This window comes from Gracilinanus agilis, chromosome 4 (genome assembly GCF_016433145.1).
Source record: "Gracilinanus agilis isolate LMUSP501 chromosome 4, AgileGrace, whole genome shotgun sequence".
NCBI classification, from domain to species: Eukaryota; Metazoa; Chordata; class Mammalia; order Didelphimorphia; family Didelphidae; genus Gracilinanus; species Gracilinanus agilis.
The window spans coordinates 70,892,325-70,918,165 of record NC_058133.1 but is presented as its reverse complement, the minus strand read 5'-3'; the positions used below and the strand labels follow the sequence as shown (position 1 = coordinate 70,918,165).

Here is a 25,841-nt window from a genome sequence, read left to right as displayed (position 1 = left end):
TTTCTGGTGAAACCTTCCTCTGGACGTTAGTCATATTGGCAACCTACCTTTTTGCTGGCATAGAAGTCGTTTATGTATTGAGATTATGCATTTTGGACACTGGTTGTACAGTTTCGCCATCCCAAGGTCTTTCAAAAATCTTGGACTGATGCCAATGATCTTAGTAATTTATTCCCATCTTTCTCAAGATATTTAGAACATACTATACATTTCACCATTATTTATTCCAGTATCTTTGATTTATCTACTGCAAAGGTCAATCTGAAAGTATAACACTCCCTTGAATTATCCCTAGAAAAAGCCAAAGCAGGGGGGAAATCACTGAATAATAAAAATAAGCATTGAATTAATTATTCATTCCTTTATCCATACACCATTCCTTCATAGCACTTCCTCTACCATAATGGAACATAGAAGAGGGCACCTTCAAGCTTAACTTGAACCATCTCTTATTTTTCTTTAGAGTGTAACAACTTGGATATCACTCACCAAGGTGGCTGATGGCTTCCTTATCCCAAGGCCAGGTGGCAGCACCTGCCAGGTCCTCCCGGACTGAACTGGCAAAGTAGACATTGAGGAAGTGGGTGCTGTTCAGTTGCAAAGCCTCTTTCAGCTCCTTCACACTCATGTAAGCCCTGTGGAAATGGAAGAAGAGGAAAGAGCATATAAGGGATCCATACTATGGAAAAGCAGAAGGGGCATACATTTTCTCTCCTGTAACTAGTCACCCTATCATGATAAGGCATGAAGCAGACCAAAACAATAAATAGATATTATATTGGGTCTTTATTATGGAGGAGAAAAAGAGAGGGAAGTAAGGATAGGATTTTAGGGACAGCTAGATGGCAAAGTAGATACAGTACTCAGCTTCAGGGCAGGCCTTGAATCAGAAAGACCTGAGTTCAAATTCTACTTCAGTTGGTTCCTAGCTATGTGACTTCTGGCAAGTAATTCTGTCTGCCTCAGTTTCTTCATCTGTAAAATGGGGATAATAAAGCACTTATCTCCCAAGGTTATTGTGGGGAATCAAGTAAGATAATAATTGCAAAATACTTAGTACATTACTTGGCATATTGTAGATGCTATGTTAGCTATTTGTTATTATTATTATTATTGTTATTGTTATTGTTATTAGGAAAATCTCTCTCCATAGCTCTTCTCCTGCTTATTAGCTTGAGAAATACTACCACTGAGTGTCACCAAAATGCAGTTGGGGAGGAGAGGTTAGAACCAGTAAATACCACTGTACCTCTCTATTCTGGGACAAGTTCTATATAAATGTGACTTCTTGTCCTTGCTGTTGTATTCCCATATTTATATTGGAGAATTGATTAACACAAGGATCTATATTTGAGGTCTTATCCAAATTATTTTTACCTTTTGGTTTTACTACTTCTCATCAGTATGGGTGTTTCCTTCAATGATGTAGATAACTCATCTATGACTATCCATTCTGTGTAATTCTCTCATATTTCTGACCAATGAGAAAGTTCCCAAAATGCTTCATCCCAGTTCTATTAATACTGCATATAGGGGACAGCTGGGTGACTCAGTGGATTGAGAGCCAGGCCTAGAGACAGGAGATCCTGGATTCAAATTTGATCTTTGATACTTCCTAGCTGTGTGACCCTGGGCAAGTCATTTAACCCCCATTGTCTAACCCTTACCACTCTTATACCTTGGCACCAATACACAGTATTGATTCTAAGATGGAAAGTAAGGGTTTTTAAAAAACTGTGTAGATTCTGAAGCCCATAGGTGATCTATCAGTTTTCTTTCAGCCTCATTATTTCCTCTTGCTTGAAAATGATCTTTCATTTCCAGTTCAATTCAACAAGCATTTATTAAGCTTTAACTACCATATACCAAGCACTGTGCTAAGCTGTTGTTATTTGTTATCTCTTCTTTGTTTTTGAAGAGGACCAATGATATCATGATGATGTCTTAGCTTTTGCATGAATTGAAGCAGGGCAGAGTTGCACAGTGTCATCAACCTCACTCTCTCTTCTTGAGTCATCAAAGTCTTATTGCAGGACAAAATTCAAGACAACTGGCAATGGCTCTGGATGAATAGATGACCTCGGTTCCTTCCATGTTTGACCAAGCTCTAAGTGCTCCACAGCACCTGCTTCAACCACCTTTATGACTGTTGGAACAAATTGCTTTCATGTGCACCTTCAAGCAGAAGAAATGTTCACATGCTTAGAGTAGACATCCCCCAACTCACTGACAGGCTCAGCCTAGTTTAGCCTGCCTGCTGAGACAGTTTTACAGCATGCTACTTTACTACAAGCTTCTTGGAGTCATAGGTAAGAGCTGGATGACAGGAAGATGGCTGAGCAGTACCAAAAAGGGCTCTACAAGCCCTCCCACCCAAGTGTAGTGGAAAATCTTCATATCTCCTCTTTAGAAACTCCCTTATGCTCTACAGACTGACTTTGCAAGGATGACACTCCCAAAAGTTTGTGATAAACAGTATGCCTACTGGAACTCCAGAACAAAGCAGGCGATTCCACTTCATAGGGCACTGTTACTTCCCATTCTTTGACTTGACAAATCCATGATGGACTGATGCTATTGAATTATACTGCCTGTATCATATTAAAGACTATCCAAGCCTGGGCCTCCCCTTAAACAATGCAGTAGCAGGATTCAGGGCTGCTCCCCTTTTTCATCCAATCATGTAACTCCCCATATCTGCATGTGTCCAATCATGTAACCTAAGTGTATAAAATAACAAGAACCCTTTTTTCTCAGTGCCCAGACCTGAGGAAAGATCCCATCTGAGTCTGCATGTGTAATAAATCTCCTTCCTTCTTTACACTGGAGTGATTTTGTGGTTTCCTGCCTGGCCAAACTGAAAATTCTATAACACAAGGTGATAGTCCTCCCAGAATACCTCATACAACTCAGGATCATAAGTGTAGAGCTACAATGGTCAAAGATCATCTTATCCAACCCTCTCATTTTGTAAATAAGGAAGAGAGATGAAATGCTATGCAAAATCCCTTCACTAACATGTAACCTAGATCCTCTGTCTCAAAATCCAACATTTATTCCATTGTATTATCCTATCATCTAACCCAATAACACATTCCCAAGTTTAAGTTCCCAATAACTTATTCATGTGACACCTTCCAAACCTAAACCTGTGCTTTGGATATTAAACAAAGGAATAGTACAAAAATTCATGTTTTACACAAGATCTGGGAGTCAAAAGAAAATTCAAAGACATATCTTCCTGCCTACCTTGATCAGTCTTTCCTAGGGCCTAGAATGGTACCGTATATTTAGTAGGACACTTGATATAATTATAAATCATTTTACATATACATATGGGAAGGTATACTTATAAAATATTTTTATTGAATATTATTTTATAGATTTGAATATTTGCTCTATCGAATAAATCTTGTGATTTCTCTCTCTCTTTTCTCTCACTCTCTCTTTCTCTCTCTCCCCTTCTTTCTCTCATTCTTAGTGACCTCATCAGCTTCCAAAGAATCAACAATAAGCATCTTGATGAGGAAGACTCCCAACTCTATATATCCAACCATCATTTCTCTATTAAAAAGAAGAAAAAGAAAACTAAGAAAGTAGAAAAGAAGATAGAAACAAATATATGATAGTTGCTGTTCTGAAACTTCCAGGGGTCAAACTCATTCTTATATATAAATGAGGAAATAACTAAAGGTTTCCATTTCAATGCTTGATTCTTACCTCCCACCCCGAACTTCAGTAATTGCTATTAAGGAAGAGAGAGCTATTAAAACCAAAAGACTCACACAGTATGGTAAGAATGGTAACACAATATTTCAGCGCATGCTTACCTCAACTAGTCCTCATAAAGAAAGGAAAACTAACTTCAGAAGCCACACATAGAGGGAGAAAGAAGAAAGCTAACAACGGGGTCTAACTAGAAAATCAATCATTTAGAAAGTCATTCCACTCTCCATCTTAAGTTCTCTTTGGTAACAATTCCAAAGATGACCCACTCCTCCAGCTTCCATTTGGATGTTTTCTTCCCTTTAGACTATAATACTCTTGAGAGTAAAATCTGTCTTTTTTTTTTCTTATTGGTATCCCCAGTACTTAACATACAAAGAAGGTACTTAATAAATATTTATTAGAATGAATTAAAATAATGAAAAAGAGATGGGTTGAGATGCATGGATTAACACTGACATATGTTTCTGGTTCATATTTGTAGGAAGATGACCAACTTCCTATATGCACACATGGTACCCCATCTTCTGTCTTCCTGTCTTTACATTATTATCTACAATGCCTGGGTTTCAATACTTCCTCACTTCTGCCTAGTTTCCTTCAAGACTCAGTTTAATAACCATCTTCTTCATTCAGATTTTCCTTATATCCACACCCCAACTGCGTAGGCATTCACTTCTAAAACTGCCTATATTTGTTTTATATATACGATATATAGGCATATTTTTTGCTCATTATCTCCACCATCAGAATGTAAGACCCTTGAGGGCAGGATCTGTTTCATTTTTGTCTATATATTCTTTTTCACTTAGGACAGAGCCTGGCACCTGATAAGTGCTTAAGGAGTGTTTATTGATAAATCTTTCCACAACTACCATGATGACTACTGACCACAAAATATGTACTCATGATTATCTTTAAAGATCGCAAAGTGTTTTACATCCTTTATGTCATATCTTCTTGGCAAATTTGTGAGATGTATTTTAGGCACGATTACATTTATTTTATAGACGAGGCATTAGAGGCTTAGCAAAGAGAAGTGACTTGCCAGAGTCACATATCTTGCAAATGTACGGCGTGAAATCTGAAACCAGCCCATTCTAAGTCCATCCTCAATGCTATGCTGCTTCTGACACAAATCATTCCCACTAAGATTCTGCTACCATTGCTGCTACTATTTTGTTAAACATAATAAAAGCACATTTCTCTGAAGACCTCAAAGCAACAGCCAGCCTTTTGTCTGTTAGTGTTATGTTAATAATTTTAAAAGAACATTAAAAACATGTGACTCCTAGCCCAGAAGGGAGAAGAACCCATATGTGCCAATGCCCAAAGTGTGCAGGACTTTACACATGGTAATAGTTGTCAATTATATAGCATTTTAAGGCTTGCAAAGGACTTCACATGCATAACATTATGTGGTCTGTGCAAGAACTCTGTCTGGAAATTGCTAGTATTCTCCCCACTTAACAGAAGAAGGAACTGGAGTTCAGAGAAGCTCTGCTTGGCCGTTAAGTCACACAGAAAGTCAATATCAAGAGGCAGATTTTGAAACTAGGTCTTCCCAGCTTGATGTGCAGAGTTCTATCCACTTTGCTACTCTGTAGGCATATAATAGACAGTCTAGAAAAGTTAGATGTAAGAATTATTCCCTTATTCCTTTATGAACTCACATTTAGTAATGGGTCTCTGGCCTTTATACCTCTGCTTAGATGACTTAAAACTGATATCTGCTTTGAAGAACCAGGTTCAGGAGACATAGGACAGACCAAAGGCTTGCTTCAGCAGTAATCTGGGCCTTCCTTTCCAAAAAGAGCAGGGAATGTTTTTACTACATCTCTTTGGTTAAAAAGCTGTCCTTTCACAAGAGTTAAAAATGTCTACTCAAATAATACCTGGTTTTTGCTTTTCCTGCAGACAAGCTGCAGACAGCAATGTCTCCCTATCCAGAAGCTAAACTGGAGGACAACATGACCCCCTTCCTCTGTTGCCTGTTCTGACTCCCCAACAATGCTGATGCTGTCTACTTAATTCATGTGAAGAGTGTGTTAGCAGAGAGGCCAAGAGAAATAAAACACATCTCAGAGGAGATTTCTCTTGCATTACTTGGACCAGAATCAAAAAGAAAGCCAAGAGGGGGATAAAGGGACAGTGGAGGGCCAGGGGGAGATCTCTCTTTCATACCAGAGATGCCTGAGAGAAATGGGCTTTAAAAATAATGTCTCTTCCTGACCTATGATATCTTGGAAAAACAGCCCTCAGACCCAGAAGCCATCCAAATTCCAGGAGGTGACGTCAGATATGATCAGAGGGAGATTCCTACTGCTTCTTTCTTGGAGACATGATGTTTTTTCACTGTCGCCTGGTTTTCCCCTGACATTAGTTGCATTTCCCTTCCTCTCCTTCTCCTTTATTATAAATAACTCTGATTTCCTCCATTGAAAGACTCTGGTGGTTTGAGGCCACGGTGAAATTAAGTGATTTCAACAAGGAACAGCTTTAATAGAGCAAAAATTAAAAGAAAGGAAAGAAAGAATTAAGTACCAAATGCCCTCCTAATAGGATACCCACTGGAGGTGTTTTATCCCGTGGCTATTTCACATCCACGTGTCAAAGAGAAGGCCAATGTCACCTAGAGCTCTCCCATTTTTCTTTGTCTTCTCATCCCCATCCCCCTCTCCAATCATCTTGTTCCCAGAATTCCCCTGTCCCTAGCATTCTTTGGCTGCACATTACTGGTGTCTCTGTCTGTCATTTACCAGTCTTGGCTGCCACAGTTATGTCTTCCCTCATCCTCAGCAGTTCCGCTATTTTCCCTTGAGTACCCTCAGAGAGGCCTCCTGCCCCACCACAAACCTAATTAGCAGTGTCTACTCATCTCATCTCCCCAGCCAATGCTTCCCTTGCTCCCTCCCTCCCCCTCCTCTTTAGCCAACATAAATTTCCCCATCTAGACTAAAGTGTTTGCAACACATTCATGGTGAGCTGGGCGTGGTGTGCTAAGATTCCTAAATGCCACTAAGATAGAGATGCATTATAATTTTTATTGTCTATGATGGGGAACAAAGACAGAGACCATAAATAGTGAGGAAGCAGAAAAGCAAGGGGAGGGGGGGATCCATCAGTTGGCTGGCTGGAACAAAATGTGGTTTATTTTAAGCATTGCTGCTGGGACTGCTAAGCAAGGAAGAAATGAGTGTGTCCACCTAAGGTCTGCCTATCCTTCTTGAAAAACCTTTGGAGCCCTCTATAATATGGCATAGTTCCATCAATTTCAATTTAAGTAGTCGACATCCATTACCAGTCTGTTTTATACAGAATTTAGAGCTCAAATACAAGGTATTATAGTGATTACAATAAGTAAATGATTATCTTATTATCTTTTATTCAGAGGGTAGTGATTAGTAAATAGCAGCTGGGAAGACCAGGAAGGACATCCTTTAGGTCCTAGAGCAGGGGTCGGCAACGTATGGCTCTCCAGCCATATCTGGCTCCACCTCCTGACCAGCCAGTCCAGGCAGAGCCCCAGGATGTTGTTCAGCCCCTGCCCCATATTCCAGCACCTTCTGCCTCCATCCTCCTCCTTCCGCATGCGATTATGGCTCTCATGGCCAAAAAGGTTGCCGACCATTGCCTAGAGACTAGGAGGTCATGTTGGAGCTGAGCTTTGAAAGAAGTTAGAGATTCTAAGAGGTACAAGGAGAAAGAGTACATTCCTGATACAGGGGAAGCCTGTTCAAAGTCATGGAGAAGAGAGAAAGAATGTTATTGGGGGGGGGGGATAGGAATACTATTTGACTAGAATGTGGAGTGCATAAAGAAGGAGAATGTGTAATAAGTATGTAGCCTGGAACCAGACTGTAATTGGATTATAAATGTCAAAACCAGAGCTTGTATTTTTTGCCCTAGAGACAGTATAGAGTTCATTGAGTGGGAACTGACATGATCAGATCTGTACCTTGAGAATGTCATTTTTGGAAGCTGCATGGAAATGGATTGGAGAAAGAGACAGGAGGCAGGGTGACCAGTGAGGATACCATTGCTATAGTTCAGATGACAGTGATGAATCTCTCAACTAAGGTTGTGGCCATATGTATAGAGAGAAGAGGATAAACTTGAAGGATATTATGGAAGTAGAAATGACAAAACTTGACAAATGACTGGATGTCATGTTGAGAACATGAGTAAATGATGACTCAAGCTTAGGAAGGAGATATAAGAATAAGATATATACAGGAGAAGAATATATACTAAAATGAACAAAATGTAACATTTCCTCTAATCCTTTGAAGGGTATAGAAAAGTATAGCATATAGGACTTATAGTATATATAGTACACATAGTATAAAGGACTTATATATGATCCATGTGAAAAAAATGTGAAAATGACATTAATTTGTTTAATGCTACTCAAGATATGCCTTTATTCTCACTTTCAACCATCTTGTTCTATTAGATTGGGGCCACTGACTGTTCCTTCTCTCTCCTTTTCTGGATCTTTATCCAACAACTTTATTGACTAAATATGGGCCCTGTCCTATTTTACTCTTTCTATACTGTTTTACTTGGTGATCTTATCAACTCTTATGAAATTGATTATCATCTCTCTGCAAATTATTCTCAGATCTATTTGAAAAAAATAATAATAGCCAGCCTCTATATGGGACAGCAAGATGGCACAATGAATAGAGCACCAGGCCTGAAATCAGAAAGACGAGACTTCCCGAATTCAAATCCAGCCTCAGACTCTTATGAGCTATGTGACCCAAGGCAAGTCACTTTACACTGTTTATCTCAGTTCCTCATCTGTAAAATGAGCTGGAGAAGGTAATGGGAAACCACTCTAGTATCTTTGCCAAGAAAACATCAAATCAGGTCACAAAGTGTTGAACATGACTGAAATGACTAAACAACAAAAGCATTTATATAGCACCTACTATGTATCAAAAACTGTGCTAATCACTTTACGAATATTATCCCATTTCATTCCTGGAATTGGGAGCTATTATTATCCACATTTTTCATTTGAGAAAATGAAGGCAATTAGTGTGTGTCTCAACTGGGATTTGAACTCAAATCTTCTTGATTCTGAGCCTGGTGATTTTGACTTCTAGTCTTGCATCTCTGCCTGTTATTAGTATCCTCAAACAGGAGGTTTCATAAGCATCTTAAACTCAACATATCTAAAACTGAACTCATTTTCTTTTTTTCCTAAATCTTCTCTTCTTCTGAACTTATTACTATTAGAAGTACTACCACCCTTGAAGTCATCCTGTCATCCTCACCTCTTCAACTCCCTCTCACCCTCTGTATACAATATGCTACCACATTCTGTCAACTTTTTCTTTGAAACACATTTTATCTATGCCTCCCATGTCTCCTCTGGCACTGATGACACCTGGTAGAAGGCTCTCATCATCTTATACCTGGACTATTTCAATAGCCTGTTGATGGGCTCCCTGCCTCATCTCTTCTCAGTTGCCAAAGTGATCTTCATGAATCACAGCTCAGACCATGCTATACCCCCCTCCCCCATTCAATAAACGTTAGCTCTCTATTACATCTAGGACTAAAAATAAAGTCCTCTGTTTGGTTTTTTTAATTCTTCACAATTTGATTCCTTCCTACTTTTCCAGAAACCAGGTTGCATAGTGAGTAAAGCACTGAACCTAGAGTCAGAAGACCCGAGTTCAAATCCAGCCTCAAATACTTTTTTGGTGTTTACCTCTAAGCAAATCATTTAATTTAAATCTATGCCTTGGGTTTCTTTCCTTATTGAACATAAATAAAATCAGGCACATGGACTATGTGACCTCTAAGTTCTCTTTCATCTCTAAATCTATGATCAAATCTCAACTCAAACACTTCATATTGTAATAATTAGATTTAATCACCAAAGGCCAGAGCACCTTCCAATTCTGGGAGGTCCTAACCCACATGTGCTAGAGTGAGAATCAGAATCAACTGACCGCCCCCTATGCTTTCTATTAAAAAGTGTCTATTTTTTAGGCTAGGGGAAGGCACTGGAAATGATGAATATGTGACCTCTTTTAAAAGAGGGAGTTGAGTGAGTGAGGCTGTGGCTGGTTTGGTGAAGGGGACCTGAGGGAGCTTTGCTGGTTTGTGACCAAGACTGTTCCACATGGTGAGTTTAAAGGCTGAACCTTCCTGAACTTCTATTAAGAAACTTCTTTTTATGGACTCTGTGAGTGGAGTTTGCTCCATTCACCTCCGGGCCTCAGGCCTTTTAACCCTCAGTTAAGATCTACCTGGACTAATTAGTGGGATAGATTCTTATTTCCTTACTTTCTCTCTCTCTTCTCATGTAAATACATTTCCATAAAAGTCAATTTTGATTTGAGATTATTCTTAATTGAGGATTGATAATAGTTCAATGCTCTGGAGACCATCTTTGATATATTGAACCCATAAAACCCCTTTTTCACTCTTACATTTTCTGTATAAATCTGGAAATCATTTAATTTCTTTTAGTCTTAGTTTCTTCATCTTAAAAATGAAAATTGTAATAGTACCTATTTCCCTCAGCTTTGTTGTGAAGATAAATTAAAGACTATTTTAAAGTACTTTATAAATGTTGAGTTCCTTTATTCCTCTATGCAACATACCAACTAATGGCACTAGTCTCCTTAATGTTTCTTGTAAAAAACACCCATCCCCCTGCTCTATGCATTTTCATTGGTTGTTCCTCATGCCTGGAATTCTCCATCTCTTCTTTTCTCTAGCTTTATTCAAGTCTCAAATCCTACCTGCTGAAAGAAATCTTTTCTGGTTCCCCTTAATGTTAGTGCCTTCTCTCTGAGATTATCTGCAAGTTATCTTGTATTTATCTCATCTGTAAGTAATAGTTTCTATTTTGTCTTCCCAATTAGACTGATTTCCTTGAGGGAAAAGACTATTTTCACCTTTCATTGTATCCCCGACGATTAATCCAGTGATTGGTACATTACAGGCACTTAAAGAAATCAAGTTGATTTGACTTGGTTTATGTCTGTGTAACTTAAGAATCTATCAAGCACAAGTTTGGTTCTTACCCTAAAAAGAATTCTCATGACTAGAACATAAGATACATTCCAATCAATGTCTCCTTATTTCTTTTGCTTTTTTTTTATAGTCTTCCATAACTGTAGATAGTTGCAGTTTGCCTAGACTTCAGTTCATATGTTCCTTACCATTTAGAATCTATGGCACTCCCAAAGGAGTTTGTTAGCCTTTTGACCACATGACTTGTCCTCCTATACTTGACATGTCCTGCTTGGTTTCCACTAGGTTTCCTTTGTGTTTCTGGACTCCCAAACATTTATTTGCTCATCTTAAAAGTTAAATGAAAATAGCTGCAGATATGACACTATACCACAAAGGGGCAATCATCAAAACAATTTGGTATTGGCTAAAATAAAAAAAAGAAAAGCTGATCAATGGAACAGGTAAGATGTATGAACTACAGAAACAATTGAACATAATAGCTGATAAATAAAAGTACATAAACAACTAGACTAAGGGCTCACTATTTAATAAAAATTGCTGAGAGAATGGGAAAGTTTGAAAGAAATTAGGCTAAGTTCAACAACTCACATTATATCCTACAATAAGCTTCAAATAGATACATGACCTGGGTTTAAAATCATATAATAAATGCTAGATAATGGAAGGAGATACCTTTCATAGGTATGGATAGCAGAAGAGTTCGTGACCTAGCATATCATTCTCATAGCCATTTCGATTTCTTAAAATTCTACTTACCTTTCAAGTCCCAAATCTAAAAGCTTTTTCTCATCCTCAGAACCAACTTTCTCTTTCTCTTGTCATTTGTAAATTTCTAATTCTTTTGCTATGTTCTAGTCTTTATTATAATTCTACAGTGTTACAAATTCATATATGTAGAATATTAAGAATATAAGCTTCAAGAGGGAAAAATCTCCATGATCAAACAGTGGTAAAAGCACTAAACTTTGAGGCTAAACACCTAAGGCTTAATCCTGATTCTCAAATAGAATGTCTACATCAATCTATATCTTCATGCTCACCTATCTTCCTGAGTTTAATTTCATATTTACAAGAGACTGCTAGACATTTTAACCAGATATCCTTCTGGCTTCTTATAGTTAACATGACAATGCTGAATTCTTTATCCTTGGCCCCTAAAAAAATAATCTCCTTCCAGATACCATATTTCTTAATGAAACCCATTCTGAGAAATCATAATTGTCTTTGATGTTCCCCTCTTTCCTTCACTCCATATACAGTCATGATAGGACTATCAATTCTTTCTTTCCAATGCCTTTTCTAATATCCTTTCTTTACATTTTCACTAAAAGTGCTCAAATCCAACTTTGTATTATCTCACACTTAGACTATTATAATAGCTTTCATTGGCATCTCTGTCATTCTCCTCTAATCTGTACTAACACTAGGCAAGTATTACTAAAATGCCAATTCTATCATGTGATATTCCTGCTGAAAATAAAGGTCAATTATTGACCACTACCTACAAGATAAAATCCTAATTCCTCATCTGGGCATTGTAGACCCTCTGCAGTTTCCTCTTTACCTACTTTCCAACTTACCTTCCCACTATGCACTTTCATGGATCCATGACTATTTTTATTATATTTCTTTAACTTTTATGTCCTTATCATGGGTGTGAGTTACTGGAGAGCAGGGCTAATGCTCTTGAATCTTCCACAATTATCAACTTAATTTCATGTACATTTTGCATAATTAATTGTGACTAAGTGAATTATAATAATGAACAAATTAATGTAGAAAGAGTTTTGAGTGATAATGTGGACTAGGTAAGATCAGTAAGGCTTCAGGGGCAAGAAAGCAATATGTGATTCTGTTATTTTCAGTGACCAAAAGCTTCCTTAGGATTATAGCTACCTGTAAATGACCTGAATGATAAGGATGAAATTTAGATAAAACCTAGTCTTTGATAGTGTGAGCCCTAAAAAGAACTTGTGATCTGAATAGATTCTGTACCCTGACTATCTTAAGACAAAGCAAGTCCTTGGCAAAAACACCATGATCTTGACTTCTTGAGGCATGGGTAGGGATGTGGTATGCAATCCCAGAAATATTACTTTGGAATTTAAAAATAGGAGATTTGTCCCTGGAGGCTATTCACAGTGTTGAGGATAGCTCCCCAAGTGGCCCTGGTAGAGAACCGGAACAAGCATGACATGTTCCAGGCTGATGGCAAAACCAGATGAAGTCACTGATTATTTTGGTCCTTTTCTAATGTTGCTCACATTATACCATCTCTCAGAAATAAAACTCCCAGAAATAAAACTCCCATTGCTTAAGAGCAGGGGGTTACCAAATTTCCTTGAAATATGATTTTTTTTTCCAATAGAGCTTTTCTATAAATTATCAGAAGGGATAAAACCAAAGAACAATCATATACCCAATCAATTCTCAAATTTCCATGCAGAGCTATTACACAATAATCAATGGTTCAAAATCATGTACACCTACCTAAGGAATGTAGTCAGAGGCAGACTCAAACATTCATCATGCCTTGTTCCTAGTATAGAGTCTCAGAAAACCCAGACTGACCATCCCAGGGCCTAGTCCTAGAGGAAAGGTAGATGATATGTGATGGATGTATCCAAAGATTTTGAAGGGCTAACATGTAGAAATAGGTCTGGCCTTGTTCCACTTTTCTCTGAAGGGCAGAAGCAAGGGATTACAGTTCCAGAAAGGCTAATTGTTCAGCTTGGCATATGGGGAAAAACTTTTCAAGAACAACTTTCCCAAAGTGAAATGATTAATTTGAAATTTGAAGAATTCCCTCTCACTAGAGATCATAGAATAACAACATCAATAACAACATCTATCAATTATGTAGCAGTAAGGTTTACAAAGTGTGTGATATCATTTAATCCTCACACCCTGCATTGTAGATATTATTATTTCCACATATTATAGATGAGGAATCAGAGACAGAGGAAAGTTTAAGTGACTTGCCCATGGTCTTTTTCTGAGGAAATGTAACAGGTAGAATTTGATATTGGACTTGGATCTGAAAAAGACTTTAGAGGAAAAGACTGTTAAATAATAATAAAGCTAAAACATTTATTGTGCTTTAAGATTTTCCAAGTGCTTTATGAATGTTTTCTCATTTTATTCTCATAACAACCTTGGAAGATAGGTGATATTTCTCCCCATTTTACAAATGATGAAACTGAGGCAGACATATGTAAAGTGATTTGCTCAAGGTCACATAGCTAATAAATAGATAAGGCAGGATTTGAATCAACCCCTCCCTGATTCCAAGTTTAGCATTGCACTACCCAGGGAAAACTGGAGGATAAGCTGTTGGATGTATCCTATAGGAGATTCTCAGTCATTCCACTATGAGGGTCAGCTAAATAACTACTGAGTTCCTTTCCAACTAGAAACTCCTCTTCATCCTGTTTATTAGCATATTGTTTGACACAGGGTAAGCACTTATTAAATGCCTTTTTTTTCATTCATTCATTTTTTTAGCCCAAGCCAAACTCAAATACAATTTGTTCTAGGAAGCCATTCCCAATCCCACTCTCTCATCCACCCTAAAAAAGTCACAAGCTTCCTTCTATCTCCCACATGTCTCTTTGTTCAGGGTCTCTCTAATTCCCTTTTCCTACACTGTCATTTCATATTGTAATTAGCTGTGTCTGAATCTTGTCCATTATTAGGCCAAAAGTTCTAGTAAATATAGGAACTTTTTGAATTGTTTTGTTTGTTTTTCTCTTTGTCAAGCACACTGTTCTGCCCACAGAGGATACTTAATAAATGTGTTTTGAGTTGAATACAATTAATCCATAGGCAAAGTCTTTTTCCCATTTTGACATCAGGAACTCACTATTCCAAAGAGTACTTCTTTGAAATAAATATCAAACCCTGAAGAAGAAGAAGCTCTTCTGAGGATAGGATGTTAGGAATTGGTCACTTTATCTCAATCTATCCCATCATAAACTTTGTTAAATTTATCCTAGTATAGACAAAAAGTAGTATTAAATGTTTTCTAATTTTGAGGTGTGATAATTAGATTAAGTCTACACTGCCCATCTTTAGATTTAATCACCAAAGGTGAAAGCACCTTCCAATTCTGGGAGGTCCTAACCCACTTGTGCTAGAGTGATTAACAATCAGAATCAACAGATCGCCCCCTATGCTTTCTATGAGAAAGGATCTATTGTGATTGGACACAAAGGCTAAGGGAAGGCACTGGAAGTGATATATATGTGGCCCTTCCAAGGAGGGAGAAGAGGGAGTAAGGCTCCATCTGGTGTGGTGAAGGAGACCTGAGGGAGCTTCGCAGGTTCGTGACAAAGACTGTTCCACATGGTGAGTTTAAAGACTGAATCTTCCTGAACTTCTATTGGGAAACTTCCTTTTATAGACTCTATGAGTGGAGTTTGTTCCATTCACCTCCAGGCCTCAGGCCCTTTAACCCTCTGCTGAGGGTTAAGATATACTTGGACTAATCAGTGAGATAGATTCGTAATGTCTTTCTCTCTCTCTTCTCTCATGTAAATAAATTTCCATAAAAGTCAAATTTGATTTGAGATTATTCTTAATTGAGGATTGATAATAGTTCAATTCTCTGGTGACCGCCTTTAATATATTAAACTCATAAAAACCCTTTTTTCTCCCTTACAGAGGGCAGCTAACTGGCTCAGTTGAGTCAGGCTTAGAAACCAGAGGTCCTGGGTTCAAATCTAGATTCAGACACTTCCTAGTTGTGACCCTGAGCTAGTCACTTATCCCTGATTGCCTAGCCCTTACTAATCTTCTGCCTTGGAACTAATACACAGTATTGATTCTCAAATGGAAGATAAGGGGTTAAAATGTTATCTAATTTTAATAGCATTTTACTGATATCTTCTGTTTTTATATCACCTAACTCTCTCTCTCTCTCTCTCTCTCTCTCTCTCTCTCTCTCTCTCTCTCTCTATCCCTTTGTTCCTCTCTCCCCAACCCAGAGCTATTTCTTCTAATAAATACGAGGTAATCCAGAAGTCTTTACACTCATAGACAATTTTCAGATAAAGAAATCAAAACTATCAACAAACACATGAAAAAGTGCTCTAAATCTCTTTTAATTAGAGAAATACAAATCAAAACAACTCTGAGTTACTACCTCACACCCAGCAGATTAGCTAACATGACAGCAAAGGAAAGTGGAGAATATTGGAGGAGATGTGGCAAAATTGGGACATTAATGCATTGCTGGCAGAGTTGTGAATCGATCCAACCATTTTGGGTGGCAATTTGGAACTATCCTCAAGGGGCTTTAAAAGACTATCTACCTTTTGATCCAGCCATAGCACTGCTTGGTTTATACCCCAAAGAGATCATAAGGAAAAAGACTTGTACAAAAATATTTATAGCCACACTCTTTGTGGTGGCAAAAAATTGGAAAATGAGGCAATGTCCTTGGATTGGGGAATTGCTGAACAAATTGTGGTATCTGCTGGTGATGGAATACTATTGTGCTAAAAGGAATAAAGAACTGGAGGAATTTCATGTGAACTGGAAAGACCTCCAGGAATTGACGCAGAGTGAAAGGAGCAGATCCAGGAGAACATTGTACACAGAGACTGATACACTGTGGTACAATCAAACTTAACAGACTTCTCTACTAGCAGCAATGCAAGAATCCAGAGCAAGGCTGAAGGACTTATGAGAAAGAAAACTAGCAACATTCAGAGGAAGATCTGTGGGAGTAAAAACACAGAAGAAAAACAATTGCTTGAACACAATGGCTGATGGGGATTTTATTGAGGAGGTAGACGCTAAACGATAACTCTAGTCCAACTATCAATAATATGGAATTAGGTCTTAATCAATGATACATGTAAAACCCAGTGGAATTGTGTGTCAGCTATGGGAGGTGAGGGTGGGATGGGGGGCTTGGGGAGAGAAAAAGAACATGAAAAATGTAACCATGGGAAAATATTCAAAATAAAATAATTTTTTTTTAAAAAGCACTAAAACTGGCAGCAGCCAAGTGTCTCAGTGAATTGAGAGCAAGCCTAGAGATGGGAGGTTCTAGGTACAAATCTGGCCCCAGATGCTTCCTAGCTGTATGACCCTAGAGAAAACACACCTAGATCTTACCATTCTTCTGCCTTGGAACCAGAAAAGAAGATTGATTCTAAAACAGAAGGTAAAAGGTTGTTTTTTTTTTTTTAAATATATCAAAATTTTTGTTTCTTGCTGTTATTTGCATAACCTAATTTTATGTGTTTTCATTAAATATCTCTGAGTTCCTGGTCGAGAAATGAAGAAATAGAAATGGTTCTTTATCTGAACCTAACAATGACTTATACTCTCATTTTTATGAATGATGAATTCATATTGTCGACTGCAGACTTCTTGAGTTTATGGTGTATATGACATCCTATCTGATGGAAAAGAATAACCAATAAATATGGATAATAAATAGAGTAATATCTGAATAACCAGTAGAAATTCCATTAATGGTTAAGAAAAGAAGGGCAGAGAAATCCAGATGCACCATGTGGAGCTGAGAGCTTCCAGTGCACACAGCTGTCCAATGCATCTCAGAGAACATTCTGCCAGAATCCTATTCACATCAGACCTTTAGGATTAGAAGGTTCCAAGTTTCACCCTTTGACCTTGATAAATCTTTAACACACTCACACAAGCCCAGATGCACCCACCCACAAACCACATGCAGATGTCCGTGCAAATGTCTGTTGCTGGAAGCACCAAGCCTCTGAAAGGACACTTTTGTTGGCTTTTTACATTATTGTTTGTAAACTTGGATGCTTTTCCACAAGGAAGCCAGCCCATCCTTCTCCTTTTGTCAATTCTATGTGTTGTGGTGGCTCAGAAGAGAGAATTCAACTCAGAAATCACATACATCTCTTCTCTCCAGGGACAAAGTGGCATGCTGGGGGATGATTTTCATCACTGTCTACCATCTTAGGAAGAAAGGATCTGCAACAACCTATGCAAGCTAACTCCTCCTCTTGTCTTTTCCACCCAGTCCCATCCTGATATTTCTGCTTTAAAGCAGAATCTGTTGAGGATTACTGGGCTAAGTGATCCTAGTGTGGTCTAGAGATGAGTCAGATCCTTGAGGTCTCACATTATTTACAATAGACATTCCATCTGCCATGGGTTTCCCACTCCAGAGCAGGCCTTAGCACAGTAAAAAAAAATGAATATGGTTCCCTCTCCCATCTCTCCACTATGCTATTGACCCTCTGTGGCATCCACATTCACTCAGGGTACCCAGTAGAAAAATCATAAAATTTTCAATTAGATGCAATACACCAAAGAAGCTAACTTAGGGGAAGCCCCCACCCAAAGAGGAGCAGACTATTTGCAAAGCAAGAGAAAACAATTTGACATCTCATTGTGCCTGCATTGTGTCTGGATCCTTTCTCCTCCAAATGGAGACAAGAATTTTTAAAGGGTAATAAGAGGGAAAAGGAGAAAGATCATTCATTATATAGATGAAAAGCAAGAAAAGTTACCAAGATGTATCATAACCTCCTTTCTCTCCATTTCCACTGCAATCTGACCATTTGTCATTCAATCAACAAACATTATGAAAGAACATACATTAACTATGACTTGGTCAAACTTTGTCCCAGGCACTGCCACAAAACATGTGTCAGGCACTGCCAAGCTTATCTAATATCTAAAGAAGGTGGAAATACTTCAAAGGGTGACAGGGATATTTGGGTTCCCTTTGACCTAGTCTTGGATTTATTGCAGGAAGCCCACACTGATCTGAGCCCCTTCCACCTGCTGTATATTCAAGTAACTTGAGCAACCCAACAAGTGTTTCTGTAACTCACAGGGTCAAGGATATCATGAACCTATTATTCTCCAAATCCAGAACTGGGCTTGCCTTTAAAGATGAGATGAAACAAGATTGCTGTCTGTCATATTCATCCCATTTTAAATCATCTACCAAGACAAACCAATGAAGATCTACTTCATTATGTAATTGCCCCTACCCATAGACTGAATACAAGCAAGCAGCAGGCTGAATGATACAGATATGGAGTTGATACCAATAAGTAAGTAATCCTGGGCCATGAGGGGTAAAAAAAAGACTAAATGACTTCTTGGGGCATCTTTAACTTTTTGTTTATTCTTATACTTTTTTTTATTCTTATTATTTATTCTTATAAGTCAAACTCAACTGCAGAATGCAAAACCCAGGGATGGTAAGACCATTAATACCTGAAGACTCTAAAAAATAAAAATAATTTTTTAAAAATCATAATGGACCATTATTTAGAGGTGGCAGGAATTTTAGGGGGAAAAAAGTAGTAAAATCTCCTCTGCTCTAACTCTCTGTCATTCTACAAATAAGGAAACTGGGTCCCATTAAGTTGAAGTGTCTTGCCTCAGGCTACACATATAGTGAACTGAAAAAAGGACAAACTGTTTCATAGACAATTCACTCTGCATTGTTCTCAATTCAACCTCAATTCAAAATAGTGAAGGTGACATCTTTTTGCCTAGCATCATCTGTTTTCTTCAAAGAAGGTCTCAATTTCTGAAACAAAGGATCTTATCAAAAATAATTTTTACTTTTTAGTATTTCCTATTTGACTCACCTAGTTAAAAAAATAGATTTTTCAAATCTGGGTTTATTTTTAGACCAGAAAGACTGGGTTTTCCAGATCAGAGTCCTCTACTCCTGGGCCGACATTCTAAAAATGCTCCTTTGCTGGATATAAAAAGGCCTTTGGATAATTTATTGGGGGAGGTTTTGCAAAATTCTTATTGCTTTTTGACCAAAAAGAAAGAGAAAAATACCAGGACACGATCAGTTCCAATATTGCACTTGGCACAAATGACTATATAAGGGGGAAGGGGAAACTAGGAATTTTCTACTCTCCCCCTACCCTTCAGTCTTATTTGTCCACAACATAACCATGCTAGAAGGTTTGGGCTTGTTGGCATTCCTTCTCCCCTCTTCCCTACAAATATGCAATTCTGTTTCCCTAAATAATAGGGATAGTTATGCCAAAGAAAACTCAAAACAATACATTCGCTTAATAGTTCTAATGGCTTTGCTAAATCCTGCCAATGAAAATGCTGGCTAAATAATTCCAGAGAGGCCTTGTACTGGAGCAAAACAAAACCCACCAAATCTCCATTTACGTCCTCCTTTCTGCCGCTCATTTTTTTTTTCTTTTTTGGCCTATTCATAGAGAAGTGTGTGAAATGCTTAAAGAATGTTCTCTTCTTACAAAGAAGAGAGTTTTATCAGGGGTATTGCTTCATATTTATTATTTATTAATGACTTTTCTATATATCTTATTTTGTACTTGTCATTAAAGTCAATTAAAATTAAAGATGGGATCTTTGCAATCAAGAACATATTGGAATGGCTCCCCCTCAAGGAGAAGGGCAAGACTGACCTTCATTGAGCAAAAGCAGTTACAAAAAAGTGGGAAGAACTAAGGCAGGAGTTAATAACCTCTTTAATCCTAAATGCCATACATAGATTGGCAGCTCTCATAATTCTATCACCAGTAGATTTTCAGCAAGAGCTGGTGGAAAAGTGAAAAAGAAAAGTAATGGAACAATAGAAGTGGGAAGTAGACAAAAATGAAGGGAAGAGAGTTAGGAAGCTAGAAATAAAAAAGAAAGAAAGAAAGAAAGAAAGAAAGAAAGAAAGAAAGAAAGAAAGAAAGAAAGAAAGAAAGAAAGAAAGAAAGAAAGAAAGAAAGAAAGAAGTGCAGGTTTTGTGCCAAAGTAGACTAGTTGTCACCAGGATTTAGACCAGGAGCCATGCATTGACATTGCTTATCTTAGTCTAAAAAGAGATTTGGCCAGTCATTTCTAGGAAAACAAACAGCTACTGGAATTAATCATATGAATTTGAACCTCATGCCTTGTAAGTTTCTGACTTCAATTTTTCTAATGCATCCCCTCCAACAATGCAGATTGTAATCCATCAATATGTTCCCATTCTCTGAGAAAGAACCTTTCTTATGCTATGCTCCAGAGGATCCATCCAATATGTTAAAGGCTTTCCCAATGCTCTCATCACAACATATAGATGTCAAAGGGATATATGGACTGTCCATCCATTACCCACCCTGTTCTTGATCCATACCTAAACCCATCTGTTTTTCCAGGCATAAAATCATACTGATGTATGTTTAGATCTAGAAGGGATCTTGGAGGACAACCCATTTAGTTTACATGAGAAAACTGAAGCTAAAGACAATCCAGTGACTTGTCCAATATCACACAGGCACTTAGTAACAGAAAAAGAGACTTTAAATCCAGGTCCTCTGATTCCAAAGCCAGTGCTCTATTCACTATATCTGTTGATAAACAATTAGCTGGGGTACTCCCATCTCCTAATGGGTACTCATACGTTTTCCTAACGGCAACATATTTTTCAACTACCAAAATTAAATAATCTCTTCTTATATTGCCCAAGAATTATTCTTGCTTAAATGTTAACTATTGGTCTCCTAATATTTAAAAAGAACCCCTTTCAGAATTTGGGACCAAACTTAATCCCCATTACATACATAAGGTCTTCTAATGTGTCTCTAGTGCCAATTTTTCATGAAGCTTAACAAAAAGGCTACTTCGTATTCTGTTAAAAAATTAATTTCAATAGATACATGTGTATATAGATATATACATATATGTTAATATACAGACACAAATATATATGCTTTTATATATATATCTATACAGATACACATAAACACATATACCTCTTAAGCACAAGATGATGAGGATACAGTATTGCTTTATAGAGTTCCCTAAACCTAAAAGCTTAGAGACCTTCATGTCTAATTCATCATCCTAGGTCCTTGGTCTGACGCATTACTAAGTGTTAGTTGTTGATATTCACATTTTTATAGAGAAAGAAACTGAATCATGGAGCAGGAAGTTAGCCTGAAGTCATGCAATGAGTCAAGAGTGCATGTAGGAAAAGAACTCATATCTCTTGATTCCATGTTTTTTTAATCCATATTCAAGTTACATATAAACAACCCCAAAACATTTTGTAAAGGGGGAAAGGGTGGAGTCCATGAATCAGTACTTGAAATTCTTATGATTTTCAGTTTCAGTCTTGGTGGAAACTAATCCATTGATTCTACCAACTCCCATTTTAAGACATATTCAAACAGCCAATTTGATTTAACTCTCCCTTCTGACTTAGACTCCTGGATTTGTTAAGTGTGGGAATCAAAAACTGAAACCCTATTGAGCAAAGCTCTGGAGACATGGAAGGCAAAAAGCCTGAGACCCTATTAAGCACAACCCTGAGCCATAAGGCAGCTAAAGTTTATCACATATCTCACCTTCCACCCTGAGGCATGTGGCCTCACGCTCCCTTTCCCATCTGTACTAGATGTACCTACAGAATCACTGATACATGCTTTCCCTTACACTAGGCTTTTTACATGTTGATTTAGGATCCTATAGAATCTATTGTGTAGACTGGATGAGGTATACAAGATTACATTTTATCACTTTACCATTTACTTTCATTGTATATGTGAAAGCTTGTGCAAAGATCCCAGCTTCTTTTGCTCTCTCTATAAAATAGAAGCTACATCAAATAAAGTTTGCTTTGATTAGCTATCAGCTTTTCTCAGATCTCCTGATCTCATTTGTATTTTGCATCATCTTCTTTACCCCTTCCTGGAGACCCTTGAATAATTTGTCAGGTAAGGATTGACAGTTAAGCAATCAAATAATAGCTGATTACTAATAGATATTGCTTGGTTTTTATATGGGAGTCCTAGGAAGTTTATAAAGCATTTTATATGCATTATCTCAATCAATATTTGCAATAACCTTGTTATGTAAGTAATGTAGATATTATTGTTAAATATCAGTACTGCCTCTCATTGCCTGTATTACCTTGGGCACTTCTCTGGGCCTCTGTTTCCTTATTTGTACAATGAGACAATTTTACTAACTGAGCAATAACGTCCCTTCTAGTTCTTAGTCTACATCTGCCTATTCCTACTCTTTCCAGAGTAGATAGTCACAGGAGTGTAATGCTTGAGATTAGGCAGCCCGGTATATTAGAAAAGGCACTAGAATTGGAATCAGGAAGGAGCCAAGTTTTATGATTTACTGATTAGGTAACCATGTAACTCAGCTCTTCTGAGCCTCAGTCCCCTCATTGGCAAAATGGATGTGGAATGAAATTTAAAAACATGTATTGAGTATTTATTATGTGCAAATCACTGGGATAAGCTTGGGGATATAAATAGGAAAAAAACCATCTCTGCTTCCAAGAAGTTCAAATTAGAGTAAGTAGAGGAAAGAAATACTTTATAGAACACTAAGATGATATAAACATGCCACAGTACTAAAGGCAGATCAACAAAAAACCATGATAAAATCCAAGAGTTCAAAATGTCTTAGGGTACAATGGCAAATCATATGGAAATTCCTGAAGGTCTGGAGAGTAGAGAGGTGGGCAGAAGGTAAGATACAGTGGTCATTAGAAAACAATGGCAAAGGGGCAGCTGGGTAGCTCAGTGGAGTGAGAGTCACGCCTAGAGACAGGAGGTCCTAGGTTCAAACCCGGCCTCAGCCACTTCCCAGCTGTGTGACCCTGGGCAAGTCACTTGACCCCCATTGCCCACCCTTACCAATCTTCCACCTATGAGACAATACACCGAAGTACAAGGGTTTAAAAAAAAAAAAAAGAAAACAATGGCAAGGCAAATGGTAAGGCCCAGTGGTCCATCATCTTATTAGGAGGAATGCTATTTGATAATATTTGAACTAACCATCTCACAGTATTATTAAGAAAAAAATAAAATCTTTGTCACTTTGTAAATGTATAACTACTATTATGAGGCATATTAGCTGTTTCTCAGAGGTCATCTATTGTTAAAGAAGGATGAGAATTTAAAAATACTTCAAAGTACCAAGTAAATGTTGGTAGCAGTTGATGCACTTGGTTCATCTACCAGGGTCTGTGACTTACTTAAGATCAAGAGGAAAAGCATCATTAAATATAAAAATTGCAGGAAGCAAAAAAGATGCTCCATCTTTGTTTCCCCTGAAAATAGTTTTGCTGCCAGTTAAAAGGTACCCAGCACAAAAGTATTTGATTAAGTGGCTCCAGGGAGATACAGTCACAATAACATGGAAGGATTAGATAAAGAGGGGTACCATCAAAATACAGAAGTTTGGTGAATATACTAATGTTCCTTACTACTCCTTGACCAAAATATTGGATACATATCCAGTAACACATCATCTGCCTGAAAGATTATCTCTTTTGATTTATTAGGAGCAACTCCCTTTAGTTTAGAAGATTTATGAAAGACATTATTAGACAAATTTGACTGAGATGGTATAAAAATCTATCCTCCTTGTCACTCGTTTGCCATCTTGATGTCATCCTCTACTCTTCATGCTGACTTACATTACATATGGTACCAAGTCTTATTGTTTCCCTCTCCAAAACATCTCATGTGTGTGCGTGTGTGTGTGTGTGTGTGTGTGTGTGTGTGTGTGTGTGTGTACGTCTCTCCACTCACATAGTCACTAACCTAGGTCAGACTCTCATCACTCCTCTTGTACTATTGTATAGTCTCCTAAATTGGTCTTCCCACAATGAAGCTTTCCCCAATATCCACATAGTTACCAAATTAGTTTCCTAAAGTTCAAGTATAATCTTGTCAGCACCCTACTAAGTAAACTTCAATGACTCCCTATTACTCTCAATATAAAATAGAAAATCCTCTGTTTGACATGTAAGTTCATCATGATATGGACTCTTTCTACTTTTTTTCATGTTCTCAATTGCTGTTGTTCAATCATTACAGTCGTATCCAAGTCTTTGTGATTCATTTTGCAGTTTTCTTGGCAAAAATTCCAAAGGGGTTCACTATTTCCTTCTCCAGATCATTTAACAGAAAAAGAAATTGAGGCAAAGGGTTAAATGGCCTCCTTGGGGTCACACAGCTAATAAATGTCTGAAGTCATATTTGAACTCAGGAAGACTCATCTTCCTGACTTTAAGCCTGGATTTTGCACATCACTTTCCTCCATTCGGTCTCTAACCCAGCCATAAACCTAGTTGGCATGACTTACACACAACATTTCTTGTCCCATCTCCATGTCCTTTTCACTTGGCTGTCCCTTATAGCTGGAAAGCTTTTCCTCTGCACTTCTATCTTTTAGAATCCTTGGCATTCTTCAAGGATTATTTCAAATGCCACCTTCTTCTGGAGATCTTTTTCAATCCTCCCAGATTCTAGTGCCTTTCCTTTTGCTCAGCACAGCTACCTTTTATCTACTTTTTATGAATCTGCGTGTACCTAGTTATAGACATAGTCTTCCTCTTTAAAATATATGCTCTTCTTGGACAGGGATTCTTCTGATGATTTTTTTTCTTTTTACCCCCAGCACATAGACATTCCCTGGTACAAAACAAGCTTAAGAAATCCAGGGTGACTGATTAATTTATCTTTGTGGACAGTATCTATATTATACTCTCAAGAATAGTAGGTCAGTAGGAATTTGGGGTTTTTTCAGTGCTACAATTTAACAAAAGAAGAATGGAACCCAGCTTTCTCTAATTTGCCTTTTTGGATTCCTTGATTTTAGTATTGATGGTAGAGCTCTTTAATTATTTCTGGAGACATGATTTCTGGCTCTCTAAGAATCATTTTTGGTAAAATCAGGACAGTTGGACTCATTGGTAAAGGGTGCCATTAGTTACATCAGTTTTGCAATTTTATTTGCTATATAATTAGGTTATTTTTTAATGAACACTATATAGCACATAGTGAACTATTTGTTCTCCTAATGTAGTACAGTATATTCAGGCATCAAATAGTCACTAGGGAAGATTAGAAATGACACAGAAAGATCAGCCCTAAAATTACTTTAATTCATTTAGGGGGAAAACAAACAAAGAGAAAAATATAATAAAAAAGAAGTACAAACCCAGGAAGAATTAATTCCTAAACCAAAGGAACTAATAAAAATTAAATGGAAAACAGGACATTAAGATCAGAGAAAATTAAAATGAGAGAGAGAGAGAGAGAGAGAGAGAGAGAGAGAGAGAGAGAGAGAAAGAGAGAGAGAGAGAGAGAGAGAGA

The 25,841-nt window shown here is 37.6% G+C and overlaps 1 protein-coding gene across 1 annotated transcript in view; it reads right to left on the bottom strand.

Moving 5' to 3' along the window:
* PAPPA2 (pappalysin 2) overlaps positions 1-25,841 on the bottom strand; it is a 386,296-nt gene that overhangs the window by 265,932 nt on the left and 94,523 nt on the right. The window contains exon 3 of the mRNA XM_044674282.1: positions 490-635. Coding sequence (XP_044530217.1) covers positions 490-635 — 146 coding nt within the window. The remainder of the gene's footprint in view (positions 1-489; positions 636-25,841) is intronic.